The following is a 13987-nucleotide window of genomic DNA, read 5'->3' as shown; positions in this document are numbered from 1 at the left end:
CTTTGACTTGTATATCTGTACAAGTGCCTGTGTGCATATACATTCTTCTTATATAAGGACATGTATGTGCTTGAGTCTGCACACATACACATTTATCTGAGGGCATGTGTCCCATGTTGGTGTAATGTGTGTGTAGTTGTAAGTATGTTTTCCCCAGCTGCTGAGCCGGCAAGAGGACAATGTCTGTCATGATGCAACAGGCAGCTAATCCTCTCCTTATGTAAACGCTTGACTGCTATTCAAATGACATGCAGATGGGATACAGAGCTTAGGTTTTGGCAGGATAGTGTCATAACAAGGAATGTCTGTGGAGACAATGTGCTGTCAGTATTTGGGTGATTAATGCTTCACTTCGTGTCTAAAAAAAGGATGCCTCTCCTCTGAGTGCGGAGGAGAGATTGGCAGGCGCACATAGGTGTCAGGCAAAGCTTGATGACCTCATAGCATTACGAGGTGGAGCACAAGGGGGAATGACTAAGTGCAGATGCAGTAGGTTAAAGGAGGACCTGCTGGGACAATCCAGCTTGCATAAAATTAACATGATGAGAAAGAAAAACAGCTGAAGAAGAAATTGTGGAACAAGCCCTGAGGAAAATTGAGATTGATTTTGGGAAGCCTGCAGATTCAGAGAATAGAATAATTCTTAGGCAATGAAAAGTTACAGGAATTTGGTGCAGTCTGAATTTATTTACCCTGTACCATACATTTACAGTAGATTCAAGATTGTTTATTGTCATTCTTTAGTACAAAGTACTGACTCCGTTACAAAAGCGCAGGCAATATGATATCTATATAAAACATAAATAAAAACTTTAAAAACAGGTAATAAAATTTTGCTTTTGACATCATGTTTCATAATAATTAACTAACTACATTGCTTTCTTCTTGTGTCTTTTCTTGTTCTCCTCTACAGATTCTCCATTACTCCACAGGTCCATCCATTTGAGTCTAAGGAGAGAGTATGAAGACAAGCTATGTCACCCCGCATTGCAGCCCAACAAGATATGACATAAAACGGGTCCCCTGCTAATCACGATGATAACCATAGAGCTGTGACTGGCATTGTGAAGCCTTTACCCCTTTTTCTACACCCAACCCGGACCCTTCTCCTCTTTCCAAATTCCTCCCAGTGATCTTTGTTGCTTCTCTTTCTCCTACAAACGCAACCTTCCTGCCTGCCCCAACGTTTATTTCCTTAATAGTTATAGCATCCCCTCTTTCTTCATCAGCATCATGCAGGGTGCTTCTACCACCTCCACTGTCCTTCTTGTTATCCCCTCCCTCCTGTTCTTCTTCCACTTTCCCAACATGGTCAACGGGGACTGCTGGCTCATTGAGGGAGACAAAGGCTATGTGTGGCTGGCCATCTGCAGTCAGAACCAGCCACCGTATGAGACTATCCCACAGCACATCAACAACACGGTCCATGACTTGAGACTGAATGAGAACAAGCTGAAAGCTGTGCTCTTCAGCTCCATGTACCGCTTCACCAACCTGACTGACCTCAACCTCACCAAGAATGAAATCAGCTATATAGAGGACGGAGCCTTTGCAGGACAAGCCAACCTACAGGTGAGAGGGGAATAAATGATAAAGCCTTCAACTTAACACAAGTATGCAGTTCACAATGCACTAGACCTTTGTTTGACCTTTGTTTTGACCTTTGTTTTGTTTGGCATGTTCCCTTTGGCTACAGTGTGAGAAAGATTTTGATTAATTTTGAAAAAAGTACTTCCAGAAATTAGATGCTTAATTCTTTAACATGCCATTGAACTACATTTCAGGGGAATTTCTATATTTTATTTGAAAATTTAATGCAACATTTTAGTATATTGAATTTTTTGCCGAATACATGAAAACATGCCTTAGAAGGAGACCATACTCAGTGGCAGGCATAATATCACTAACAACTCAGATATGGGGTTGAATGTACTGGTAGTCACAAAAAAAAGTACTCACTCATATGTGGCACTTTCTCACAGTCTCCCAGTTAGGCATTAAGTATACTTTATTGTTTATCGTATTACTTATTGGTTACAACTTAATTCATGAAATCTGTGGGATTGCTTACTGTAAGGAGAGTCCACGGGACACGTAAAACAGTGAGACAATCGCACAGGTTGTCAATAAAACCTCAATTTTACCATACTGTTTAAGCTACCTACAGTATAAGGACATGAAATTGAAAGTGAGGGAGCCTGAAATGTCTGTCATAATTATACTTTGCATATAAAAAGTGCTGATGTGCACAACAAAGCAATGACACAAAATGTTTAGACCACCTGTGTTGCTTGCCCTCCTGAACTCTGTTCTCGAAAATGTTGCAGCGTGACTAAATCTCAGCAAATAAATTGAATCAAAGTGGAGTAATCAGCTGCACAAATGATGAGTACAACTGGACCCACATTGCAAAAAGAAATACAGTTGTCCTGATATTATTTTTTGTGTTTTCTCTCAGGTTCTTCAACTGGGCTACAACAAGCTGACAAACTTAACTGAGGGTATGATGAGAGGGCTTGGCCGCATGCAATGCCTCTTCCTCCAACACAACCTCATTGAGATTATAGCCAGCAATGCATTCTGGGAGTGCCCAAGCCTCAGCAGCATTGACCTGTCATCCAACAAACTTGCCCACATTGATCCATCTACATTCACAGTTCTCAGTCGGCTGATGGTGTGCGAACTGGCAGCGAATCCGTTCCATTGTGGCTGTGACCTTTACAGCTTCCTAACTTGGTTGGAGTCCTTCAACAATGTCACACACACCTATGACCGCCTCCAGTGTGAGACGCCTCGGGAGATGTTTGGCTTCCCCTTACTGAGTCCCATCGCTGCTGGCCATGCCGGCCGCAATGCCAAAAACATTTTGTACTCCCGCTGTCGAAATGGTGTGATGATTCCAGGGATGACCTCTCTCCCACCAGATCTGGATGGTCCCTCTGGGATCGGACCAGAGATGTTTGGTGCTGTGGGGCCGTACCACCAGCCCACCACCTCTTCCTCATCTACTGAACACAGCTTCATTCCCAGTATCAAGCTCCATCATGTCTCTTTGTCATCAGCTTCACTTCTTGTGCAGATTCCAAGGCCCTACAGCAAAATGTATATTCTAACACAGTACAACCACACATTTGTGTCTGATGTCATGAACTTGAAGAACAAAAAGGAGATGATCACCCTCAACAAGCTCAAGCCGCACACCAATTACACCTTCTGCGTAGCATCCATTCGCAACTCTCAACGTTACAATCACACCTGCCTCCAGTTTTCCACTCGCGCTCAAAATCCAGATGAGATTCTCCCCACACCGTCGACCACTACTCACTACATAATGACCATTGTGGGCTGCCTTTTTGGCATGCTCATTGTTTTAGGCCTGGTCTACTATTGTCTGCGTAAGAAACGCATGCATGATGAGAAGAAGAAGTCCATCTGTGTCAAGAAAACTATACTGGAAATGCGCTATGGACCGGAGGTGGCAGCTGCCGTGGCAAATGATCCATCAGCAGTCCACAAACTTCAGGAGCAGTCCAGAGAACATCACCAGTATCAGCACCACCATGGAGGCAAACTTCCCATGTCCACATCTTCTAGCTCTGGAATGCTCCACTCAGCCAATACCAGTTCCTCCAGACTTTCCTCTATCCCACAGGTGGAAAAGATGGCCACTGCTTTTTCAGAGGCCATGGCTACAAGTAAAGGAAACTATATGGATATCAGAAGTGGAGGAGCAGGGATGGAGAGGTTGGGAGATGGTGGGCACGGAGGGATGCGGGGGGAAGACTTGAGGGACGATGATGGGACTGATATTGGGGATGACTCAGATGATGATGGACATGGCTCTGCATCAGAGATCTCCACCATTGCCATGGAGGTGGACAAGGTTAACCAGATCATTAACAACTGTATTGATGCACTGAAACTGGACGCAGCAGCCGTTGCTGCTTCAGGGGTCTCTACTAACCCTTCAGGCTCCTCCAATCCCACCTCCCCTCCACCTACAACCACGTCCTCCCTTACTCGTGGCCTAATCCCACTCTCCCAAGGGGTGACAGAGACGTGCCAAGTCATTGCTCCCAACAAAATTCCACCTCCACCTCCACTTCCTGCCTTGAATGCCCCTCTCTCTGAGCGCCCAGGGATCAGTGGTGGTGGCTTTGTGGTCAGTCCCCCCTACAGGCCCCCTCCTCCAGCCAATGCTGTACGTCCCATTCAGCGACAAATGAGTGCAGATGCAGCTGTGGTTATTGTAAATGCTGTCAAGAAACAGTGCAGCACCACCTCTTGTGGCTCCATGGGTCGAGATAGGGACCGTGGAGGAGCTAGAGTATATAGCCTGGATGTTCCTGAGCCTAGGAGCCCAGATGCCTGTAATCAGCAACAGCAGCAGTACCAAGAACGGGCCAGTCCAGTTGGCTGTGGGGAGCCCCTGGAGAGGCTGTCTTTAGTAGGGGGTATGAGCTGCAGTGGAGGGGGTGGTGGTGGTTGCGACAGTGGTGGTGTTGGTGCCCATCAGGACAACCAGAAGTCACACCATTGCCATCAAAAGCAACAACAACAACAACAACAACAACAACAACAGCAACAGCAGCAGCAGCAGCAGCAGCAGCTGGAGGTGCAGCAGGACTACCACTGCTCGGAGCACCGCCACTCCGTCCCAGCTCTCTACTATGAAGGCTCCCACCAGGGCTCCCCAGCCCAGAGGGTTTCCTTCCTAAAGCCGCTGACGCGCTCCCGTAGGGATGCAGCATCTTACTCCCAGCTTTCGCCTGCTCACCACCATTCCAGTTACTCTGGCTACTCCTCCAGCCCAGAGTACTCCTCAGAGAGCTCACTGCGGATCTGGGAGCGCTTTCGTCCCTATCGCAAAGGCCAGCGTGATGAGGCCTGTTATGTGACGGCCGGAAATGCCCTTCGAAAAAAGGTGCAGTTCGCTAAAGGCGAGGACCTGCATGACATCCTTGATTATTGGAAGGGTGTGTCAGCACAGCAGAAGCTTTGACTGGGGGACCAGAGTTAAACATTGTAGGAAAAAGAGTTTGGATACTTCTATTTCTGCTAGGTTCATGGGAAGAAAAATGTAGGACAACATTTCGCCTTTGGGGTTTTTTCCGGCATGCTAGGTGTATAGAATATTGTGCTAAGTGCACGGACTGTGAAACTGTGCCTGGGAAATGAGAGTCATTATGGTGTTTTATTTTACACTTCATTGTAGCACCATTTCTGGATTATTCTCATTTAATGTTTGTGGGTTTTATTTATAGCACAGGGAGCAAAAGCCAACTGTGTAATTTAGTACTCGTTGAGTGATCACGTTTTGTGATCTTTTAGGTTGTCTTTATCAGTGCCATGTTTTTCATCTATGGGTAATCACAGAAGGTAAATGTGAATACCCATCACTTCAGCTATGGTCTGTGTGATACAAGATGTTGTTTCCTATTCTTGGGTGCTGTATCAATTTGCAGTGTGCACTTGGATATGTTTAGACTTCTTAGTGAAGGTGGGCTGTCATGCCGATTAGTGAACAGAATTGTCAAATATAGGCCCTATCTCTCTTCCATGAGATTCTTCATGTGGCTGAGGTATTTGCATTTCAATAGCATCTGTCAAACAGAAAGAAGGAAGAAACTAGAAAGAAATGAACAATGCAAAAAAAAAGTTAAGTGGGTCTGAAGGTCCTGCTGCATAAAGAAATCATGAGAGAGAGAGATCTAACCATAGCCTGTAATAGTACTGTGATTGCACCCCAAAGTGTTCAACACATCTTTCTTAACTAACACAATTGCATGATTCAATGAGTGATGTAAAGAATGTTGTCCCACAGATGCCCTAAACAGCATTTACCCAAGTAATGATCGGATTCAGGTTTTATAAGCATAATTTGAAGGAATACAGAGGCCAAAATAATTTTCCCTTTGTGAAGGTAATTAGATGTTACTTACCTGATAGTGTCAGATGAGCTCACACAATCTCCTTGCAAAATGGCAGGAGAGATGTGACCTATGTGTAACAGAGACCAAGAGAAATTGAAAGAGAGAAAGGGTGTAGAGGGACAAAAAAAAGGAAGACAAGCAAGGATATCAATTATTTTCTGCAGCCACTGTGAATGTAAGTAGATTACAAGCAATTTAAGAGGAAATCTGTTTTCATCATTCAATGTGACAACCACAGTACATTCCAAATCCTTTCTCTAACATTAAAATTGAATGAGGCACAGACGGAAAGGACCCTTTTAATTACTGCCAATGTCTCTGTTCTGTTCTGGACATTAGTACTATTGTTGTCTATTGATAACTTAATTAGCCAACTTGTGACAGGCATGTTCACTTGCACTTTATGCCTCATGATTGTGTGTGTGGCTGTGTGGTACAGTGGTCAGTGTAAGTGGGTGTTGGCATGCCTTGTCAGATTTTATTGTATATGACCAAATTGACTTCAATTAATACTTGTGAATATCTTGCCCAATGGCTGGCTGTCTGTGTGTAACCCATACTAGATTATTAATGGCATGGAAAAATGCAAAAATAACAATAATGTTCATTGTATTTTCCCAGACATACATCACATGACTGTGATGCTCAGATATACCACAGTAGCGCAGTGCCTCTTCAGTCATAATCTAATCTCCATTCATGTATAGTGTTTTTCCCCCACCTGGTCTAATATTGGAATGATCTGCTTGTGATTGTCTTCAAGGATAGTGACATTTCCTGACATTCTGACAAAAGGCTGCTTACCCAAAGTGCTGCGCAGCCTTTTGCATAATCAGCTAACATACACAATCTGAGACATCTTACCCTAAAAATGTGAAAACTGAATAAGTGGTCCTTGCTCCACATTTTTGTTTAGGGCTATATTCAAGATAAAATAAGTTATAGTAACAAATTCAATTTCAGGATATTTTTTTTTTAAATTTTGATCCATACTTTGGATGATGTTCATTTGGCCTTGAGTAGATGCAGGTTGAGTGGGAATGAGTATGCAGATGTTAAAGGATGTTGTGAGATGGTATCTCCATATTCTTCTATGTATTTCTTCCTTCTTTGTTTTCATAAAACATCGATCCCTGTCTCTTTTTTCCCTGTTTTATTACAATGTTTGCATACAGTTAGAGGTCATATTCCTCGGAGTCAGTGTTCTGTTGTGAGTGTTTACAATAATAGACCACATAAGATCAAGGGCCTCACTGTCAGTAATAGTTTGTCTGGGATGCACCACCTCATCCGCCTTCTTTATATGATAAAGCACCGTGTGATGAACATACAGGCTTGGAAATTTTCCGTCTCCCACTGATCTCCTATCATCTGAGATATCAAAGTTTCCAAAGGAACTTGTTAAAGTGATTGACTCAGACTATCACTATACTGTATCAGAGGAAAGGATTTTCTTTGCTGGTATGTTCCAAGAGTACCAAATCCCACAGAAGAACCTTGGTGTGTTCAACTCTCCAGATCCTCAACTGCCATAATAAGTTTACAGAAATGGACACAGAGGATACGTGTAACAACCAATTCAGAGATGTTAAGTAATATCAGGATTGATCATCATTTCAGCTGCCATTTATGTCCATCTACCTGACAAAATACAATGTGACATAAAATCCTGATAATTACTGTTTTCATGGATGGCTTTTAATTTCATACATTTTCTATTTTAATTAACATAGTTAACAGATCAATTGGTGTTTTTTAGGAAACAGATTTCCAGGAGACAGGTGTATGTTCAAGTGCTCTTCTGCTCAGTGACATCAGAAGTAATTCAAACATTTGTTTTACTGAATGACTGTAATGATGCAGCACTACTGGCCCAATTGAGATCATTTTCAATGCCAGTGTAAGAAGTGCCAATCTTTCTAATGATTTATAAACACTGTTTTCACCACAGCTCAGTTGAGTGCGACTGCGCTATTGCGATCTGATCACTCAACACACAGTAGTTGGAGAGGATATTGTGTTTCTCATCATAATTACTTGAAAGCCTGCTGCCAAAACAACCACAAGAGGGTGATGCAAAATGGAAATGAAGACTAGTTCAAACAAAATCCAAACATGACAAGTGAAACTAAAGAGGCTGAAAAACTTTGCTGCAACTGTTTTTTTTTAACCCTAAAGTGGTCAGAGCTGCACATCCTAAATAAACTTCTGCTGTTTATTGTTGTTTGCTCTCCCTAAGCAAAGTAATAATTGGTAGTTTAGACCAAAAAGTGCGGTTAATTGGCCCTGGAGCTTAGGGGATAATTATTAAAAATGCACTTTTCTGCTGTGGTTGCAAATATTTCTTAAAACATTAGCAATGTCATTATACATGTTATTTTTTGTAGCAGTGTCGTTGTTGTTTGTCTCAGAGCCACGGGAGAGCCGGATGTGAGAAAGCCATCTAATGTGCTATTAATGTTTAATCCTTTTGTAGGAGGCTGACTCGGGTTGCCTCCCCTATCTCTGTATACGACCAGAAAATCACAGACGCTTTCAGCTTCAGTGTCTAACATGTTAATCCTTTGATGCTCCCTTAAGCCTGGCCCAATTAAACTGAACTTAAAAAAGAGGAATCAATGTCCGAAATGGGCTGTGGATTAATGCATAATCAGTTTCTTAATTAGTCAAAGAGTTAAATGCTTCCATTAGTGAAGATGCATAAAAAGTTTGACTTGAAACACTCTCTGATGTGAGCGATCATCATCAATACAAAAAGATCGGGGTAATATCATTCACCTTCTTAAACTGAAGAAGAAATGCCATCAGCAATGCCACAACATCCAGTGTGTTTATATGCATACAAGAATCCACTATATGTTATGAGTTATAGTAGTCATAGAAATAATAGCACCAGTCCTATTGTACAGGATATTACAATGCACATTATGTTTATTACCACATTACAGCAAAACTTGGATGATAATATATAGGCCTAAACCTATGATAGCAATGCGGACTGGCAGATCAAAAGCAATCATCAAGAGAGAGACGGGAGCAGCAAGATAGCTTTGTAAAGAATGAAATAATGTTGAGTAATTACACAATTTTTAGTTTTTTTTTTTTAGTATTTGTAGGCTGTTGATTATGTGGCATATTAGAGTGGTTTTTAAACATTTCTCTGTCTCAACTCCCCAACACACACAGATACACACACTAAGTGTAGATGGCAAAACATTAGAGGGTGAGTCAGAATGAGTCACAGTCTGACTAAACTAAAATGACTTTTCCTGAAAGGCAGGTAATGTGCAAGGTCTTAAAGAGAAAAGAGAATAATGAGAGAGAAATTTTGCAGGCAGACTGGGATAAAAGATGTGGAGGCATGGCTTCACCAAAACTAACCATGCAAGAATCGGTGGGAGGCTTAAAATGAGTCAAAACCCATAACAGAAGCATATTGTGGGAAGAGAACAGCTCTCAAAACATATTCAGAAATTCTCACAAGCCTTAAGGAGGACAGTTTCATTTCCACTTCATTTTAAGGCAGGTGACAGGCAGGTATTAGCACTGACATTAGCCAGTGTGGATAATGTGCCAAATTTGATAAATGGAGAGACCATACTGTGCGTCTCCTTATGTAATTAAATTAAATGCATGCCATTTTTTATGTTGCTCTAATGTAAATTTCTATTTATTTAAAGAATTGAAACAGAAGTCAGTTGAGACAAATGAAATATGTCTTTGCATGACTGATTTCTTGGTCACTGCCAACACTTCCTCTTCAACTGCCAAGCACTCTACAAATGGGCGGAAAAAAAAAAAATCTTAGAATTAAAAGCCCTTGATGTTTATGTTGAAAGACAACTTTAAGTCTCTATCAGACTTCAACAGACTACACATGTTGAACTCTGACATGTTTTTACATCTCTAATCGAGCAATCATTTTGTTAAAATACCAAATGAATATGGCCTGTGAGTTATTCTAAGTCTGCACACGTGCATGTACAGGCTGCAGGGGAGGATTTTGAATTTCTTTGTCAGCGTTTTCCAGCTGGCTCAGTGGAAAAGAAACAAAGGTTGAGAAACCTCCACAAATTACAAATAACATGTTTTCTGAGCGGAAGAGCACTTGAAAATCCTATATGTAAGCCACATTGGGCTGAGGATTGCTACCTGATTGGACCCTGTTTTTCATGACAACACTTTTTACGCTGAAAAAGATATGCTTATTTACACTTACACAATATGCATAAACTCAGTTTCTTCAAGGTTTATTTTCCAAAGAAGGACAAAGGACTTAAAGAATCTGTGAAATATATGTGAATTTTGTACACTAGATAAAAGAAAAAAAAATGCTAAGGTTAAAAAAAAAATGCTTCTATGGATGTTTTATACTCAGCCTGATCTCTTGATATGTCTGTGTGTTTCTCTATTTTCATTTGGCTGTTTATTTTGTTCTGGGGGTTTTTTTGGGTGTGGGTTGGTTATTGGGAATCAAGGGACTGACTTTTAGTACTTGCAATGATATATGTTATAAAGGTTTAAGAACAGAGAAAGCTTAACATAGTGTACTACATAAAAGAAAAGTTGTTATATTTGCATGATTCCCTGTATTTTTTGAGAAACAAAAATATATTGTTGTGTACAATGAGTGGACATACATTGAAAACAAAAACTGTAGGGGCTGAAATACAGTATTGTCAAGTACCTTGATTTGAGCATTTAGGTTTTAGCCGTTTTTTATTCTCTGTGACGTTTAATATTTACATTCTCACCTAATGGTTTTCATTTGGGTGATTGTATTATATACTCACACTGCAGGTACCATTGCTACTCTTCTAGCCAAAGGCTAAAGTGTGCAGTGCAAAAAGGGGATATAAATGTCTGAAGCTGGTGGTTGTTTACATCGATCTGTTATGAGAAACTGCACTCTATTCCTCTACATTACAAACATTATTCTCCATGGCAGACATGCGACGCTATCTTCTTTGGCTTGAGGCGGGGTCCTGTCACAGCTTGTGGTTGTATTTTCTCTTTACTCAGCCGTCTCCTTTATGGAAAAAAATTCAGTACAAATTTTTCCGGGTACAGACGCGGGCACACACACAGTGGTCTTAGTCTAATGGTCTTAAACTAATCCTAAACCATCAGTTAGAAGTGACTGGCAAATCAAATCAGTCTCAGCTCACTCACTGTTAGTTAAATCAGTGATTGTCATTCCTCGCCCTCTGCTCTCAGAGCTTGCAGGTTTTCTATCTGACTGACTAATTAAGTGAATTCACCTTAGACCCTGTCAGTTGTAAATGTGTCTTTCATTATTGATCTTTTATCATACACACGTTTATTATGCACTCTACTGCTGACTAGCTTTCTATGTTCTCAGAAAAGATTGTATTTAAACTTGATCAAAGACAGTAGATGGCTGTGGCACCGTAGAAAAGTCCTTATAATTATGAAAATAATCAAAAGATGAACCGTCATGTTCCACAGCACTCCAAACCATCTGGTTTTCTGATATTAGAGAAATGAAATTCAAATGAATGCATACAGTATGACCACAGAGAGAAACAACAATTCTCAGAGGGAATTTGATATCCAGTAAAAATACCTAACTGACTATACTTTTAGGAGAAATTGAGTATAATTATCTCCAATGGACATAGTGGAGCCTTTAAAAAAGAGCTTTGACTACATTTCATTTGGTACCCATCCAATAATGTTTTGGTAACAAATAGTGTAGCTCCACTGATACATTAGTTATTGCATTAGGTCCCATGCAGTGACAGCAAGCCATATGTCATAGCCATGTTTATATTCTGCAGTGATAACACAAGACTCTCCAACTTGAATATGTAGCCTATTTATTCGTAGCACCTTTGCCAAAACCTTAAGAGGCCTCCCTGTGTCAATTACAAAGAGAAAATGTAATGCATTAACCTCTGGGCAAAGGCTCCTTTTCAACTTGTCAACATGGCCATGCTATATTAAGCAGCCAGTTTGAGTTATGTTTTAATTGGGTGGAATTGCACTGTAATCAGATAAGGCAGTCGTTTATTGGTACTGGAGGCTAATCTGTAACTCCGAGCTTCCATTTCTCTAACCTCCGGATGCAGAGCAGTGACACTTGATAAAAGGTCTCATTGCAGTGAGAGCAGATGCCGTTCAGTGTCAGTACCCCATCATTCTGATCAATGTTAATGTTTTCTGTGCTCACAGATAGCAGAGGGACCCATTGCTATTCCATGCACACATTCCAATTCTGTAGCACTCCTGAAGCCAGAACGATTGGTCTTGTCAGTGCCAGAGATTGAAAACTCGGCGGATTCCAAAAATGTCTGTCAGTTCACAGAGAGAAGTCAGGGAACAGGGGCCATCCTCGACCATTGAGGAAATTAAATGTCTCTGTGGATTGATCTTTTAAAACGCTACGACTGTGTTGGCCTTGCAGCAACAACAGCGTTCCATGTGTATGTTTGCCCACAAGAACATATGATGTTAGATTAAATAGACATGATGCATAAATTTAAATTCAAACTATTATTCAGGAAGGATTAGGGATATCAAAACCTGCTCAGTCAGTAATCAGTGATTTGACTTTCTGCTGAGCTGCAATTCCTTCAAGCTTAGGGATACAACTTTCAAATGACACTGCATAATGTGACATCAAATTTGAGAAAAGAACAGTTGCTTTAATATATACAGACAGTGGTTGAACCTTTGCATTTCTTATATATAGAGATTTTTTTTTTTCATTCTTTTTCCCATCACTTAAGAGTGAAGAGATATTTCACTGTCTCACAAGTTGTTCCAGCTGAAAATAGGTATAAATAGTATTAATAGCCCCTCAAAAATATCTGTATTTTTGTGATCCTACCACAACCACGTCAACCATCTTAATATACATTATAATAACTGAAGTGCTAAAGTATAACCACCATCTGTGTGATCCCTGAGGCAGGCCAATGCAGATTCTCACGTCACTCTTATATGATTTCAGTTCCTATTTGGACATGTATGGTGCATTTGTGTCAAAATGTGGCTCTTGCCAGGTTGACAGGATCGGGAGGTCTTAAAAGGCAAGAGCTGAAAAGGGCCATTGTATCAAATTAAAAGTCCCATGGTTGTATTCTATTCAAATCTAATGTGACTCTCCCCTCTGGTTTCACCTCTACACTTGTTACTGTTCAGAGACCAAATGGGAAAGACAAAACAAAGGTTTGGATGATGGGAACAAATCTTGGCTTGTTGCTTTCTTTAATTATTAGTTGCTGATATTGACATTTTTTCCCTTTGCGATTTCTGTACAAAAGATCTATTTCTATATTTGCAATAAATTTGTAATTAAAAATGAAACACATGCAAGGTCTTCTTTATTTACTGGGATATGTTTCTTTTTTTATGTTTCTTGTGTGCTGACATGTAGCACTGTGCTGCAATACAAAGTGTGTGTGCATCTGCTAGTGTAGTGTATACTACTATGTACTGTACAGTACTACTCTATAGTACTTATTATAATACTTTGGCTGGGTCCTGCAATTTTATTATTCATGCACTGAGGACTGTGAAGTACCTGAATTGTTTAATGTGAGAGATTGTGGGATTTCCCTTACCAACACACACACACACACACACACACACACTACTGGCCACTACTGGCCACTTATTCTCTCCATCACAACCTCTCAGTGTTTTGAGGACCGTGGTACACAGGCAAAAATGGGTTCTCGAAGGGGGGGGGGGGGGGGGGGGGGGGGGGGGTGAAACTTGATGACTCTTGAAAATGACAAGTCCACCTCGGTCTTACTACCACAGAGAGTCAGATGTTGAAATCTAATGTGAGAAAACGCTTTGCTGAACATACAAATTTAATGAGTAGGACGCCAGAGAACAACTGGGGAATGTTTTGAACCTGAAGGCAGAGGGGGCCGGGGATCTGGGTTGTGCTGGTAACATTTAAAGTGCTGGTAAGATATGTTTTAACAAAAGACGACTCCTTGATGCTTTCACAGCTTTGGTTGTATTATTTTATTTACATCATTTTAAGGTGGGAAACGCAAGAAGATTGGTTGAAACTG

General features: G+C 40.9%; 1 protein-coding gene across 1 annotated transcript; it reads left to right on the top strand.

Moving 5' to 3' along the window:
- Window positions 1-922: 922 nt before the first annotated feature.
- Window positions 923-13229, top strand: LOC137168203 (protein phosphatase 1 regulatory subunit 29). Its single transcript, XM_067570709.1, has 2 exons — window positions 923-1572; window positions 2459-13229. The coding sequence occupies exons 1-2, from the start codon at window positions 1234-1236 to the stop codon at window positions 5000-5002; spliced, it is 2883 nt and encodes a 960-aa protein (XP_067426810.1). The 5' UTR covers window positions 923-1233; the 3' UTR covers window positions 5003-13229.
- The last annotated feature ends 758 nt before the right edge of the window (window positions 13230-13987 follow it).

The sequence above is a fragment of the Thunnus thynnus genome, chromosome 17 (genome assembly GCF_963924715.1).
Source record: "Thunnus thynnus chromosome 17, fThuThy2.1, whole genome shotgun sequence".
NCBI lineage: Eukaryota > Metazoa > Chordata > Actinopteri > Scombriformes > Scombridae > Thunnus > Thunnus thynnus.
The sequence above is the reverse complement of the archived record's forward strand: the minus strand, read 5'-3'. Positions and strand labels throughout refer to the sequence as shown.

Bases quoted from the DNA above. Each gene is read 5' to 3' on its own strand.
- LOC137168203 (XM_067570709.1), top strand. From the start codon at position 1,234: ATGCAGGGTGCTTCTACCACCTCCACTGTCCTTCTTGTTATCCCCTCC. The intron at 1,573-2,458 runs GTGAGAGGGGAA...GTTTTCTCTCAG, and splicing joins CAGGACAAGCCAACCTACAG to GTTCTTCAACTGGGCTACAA.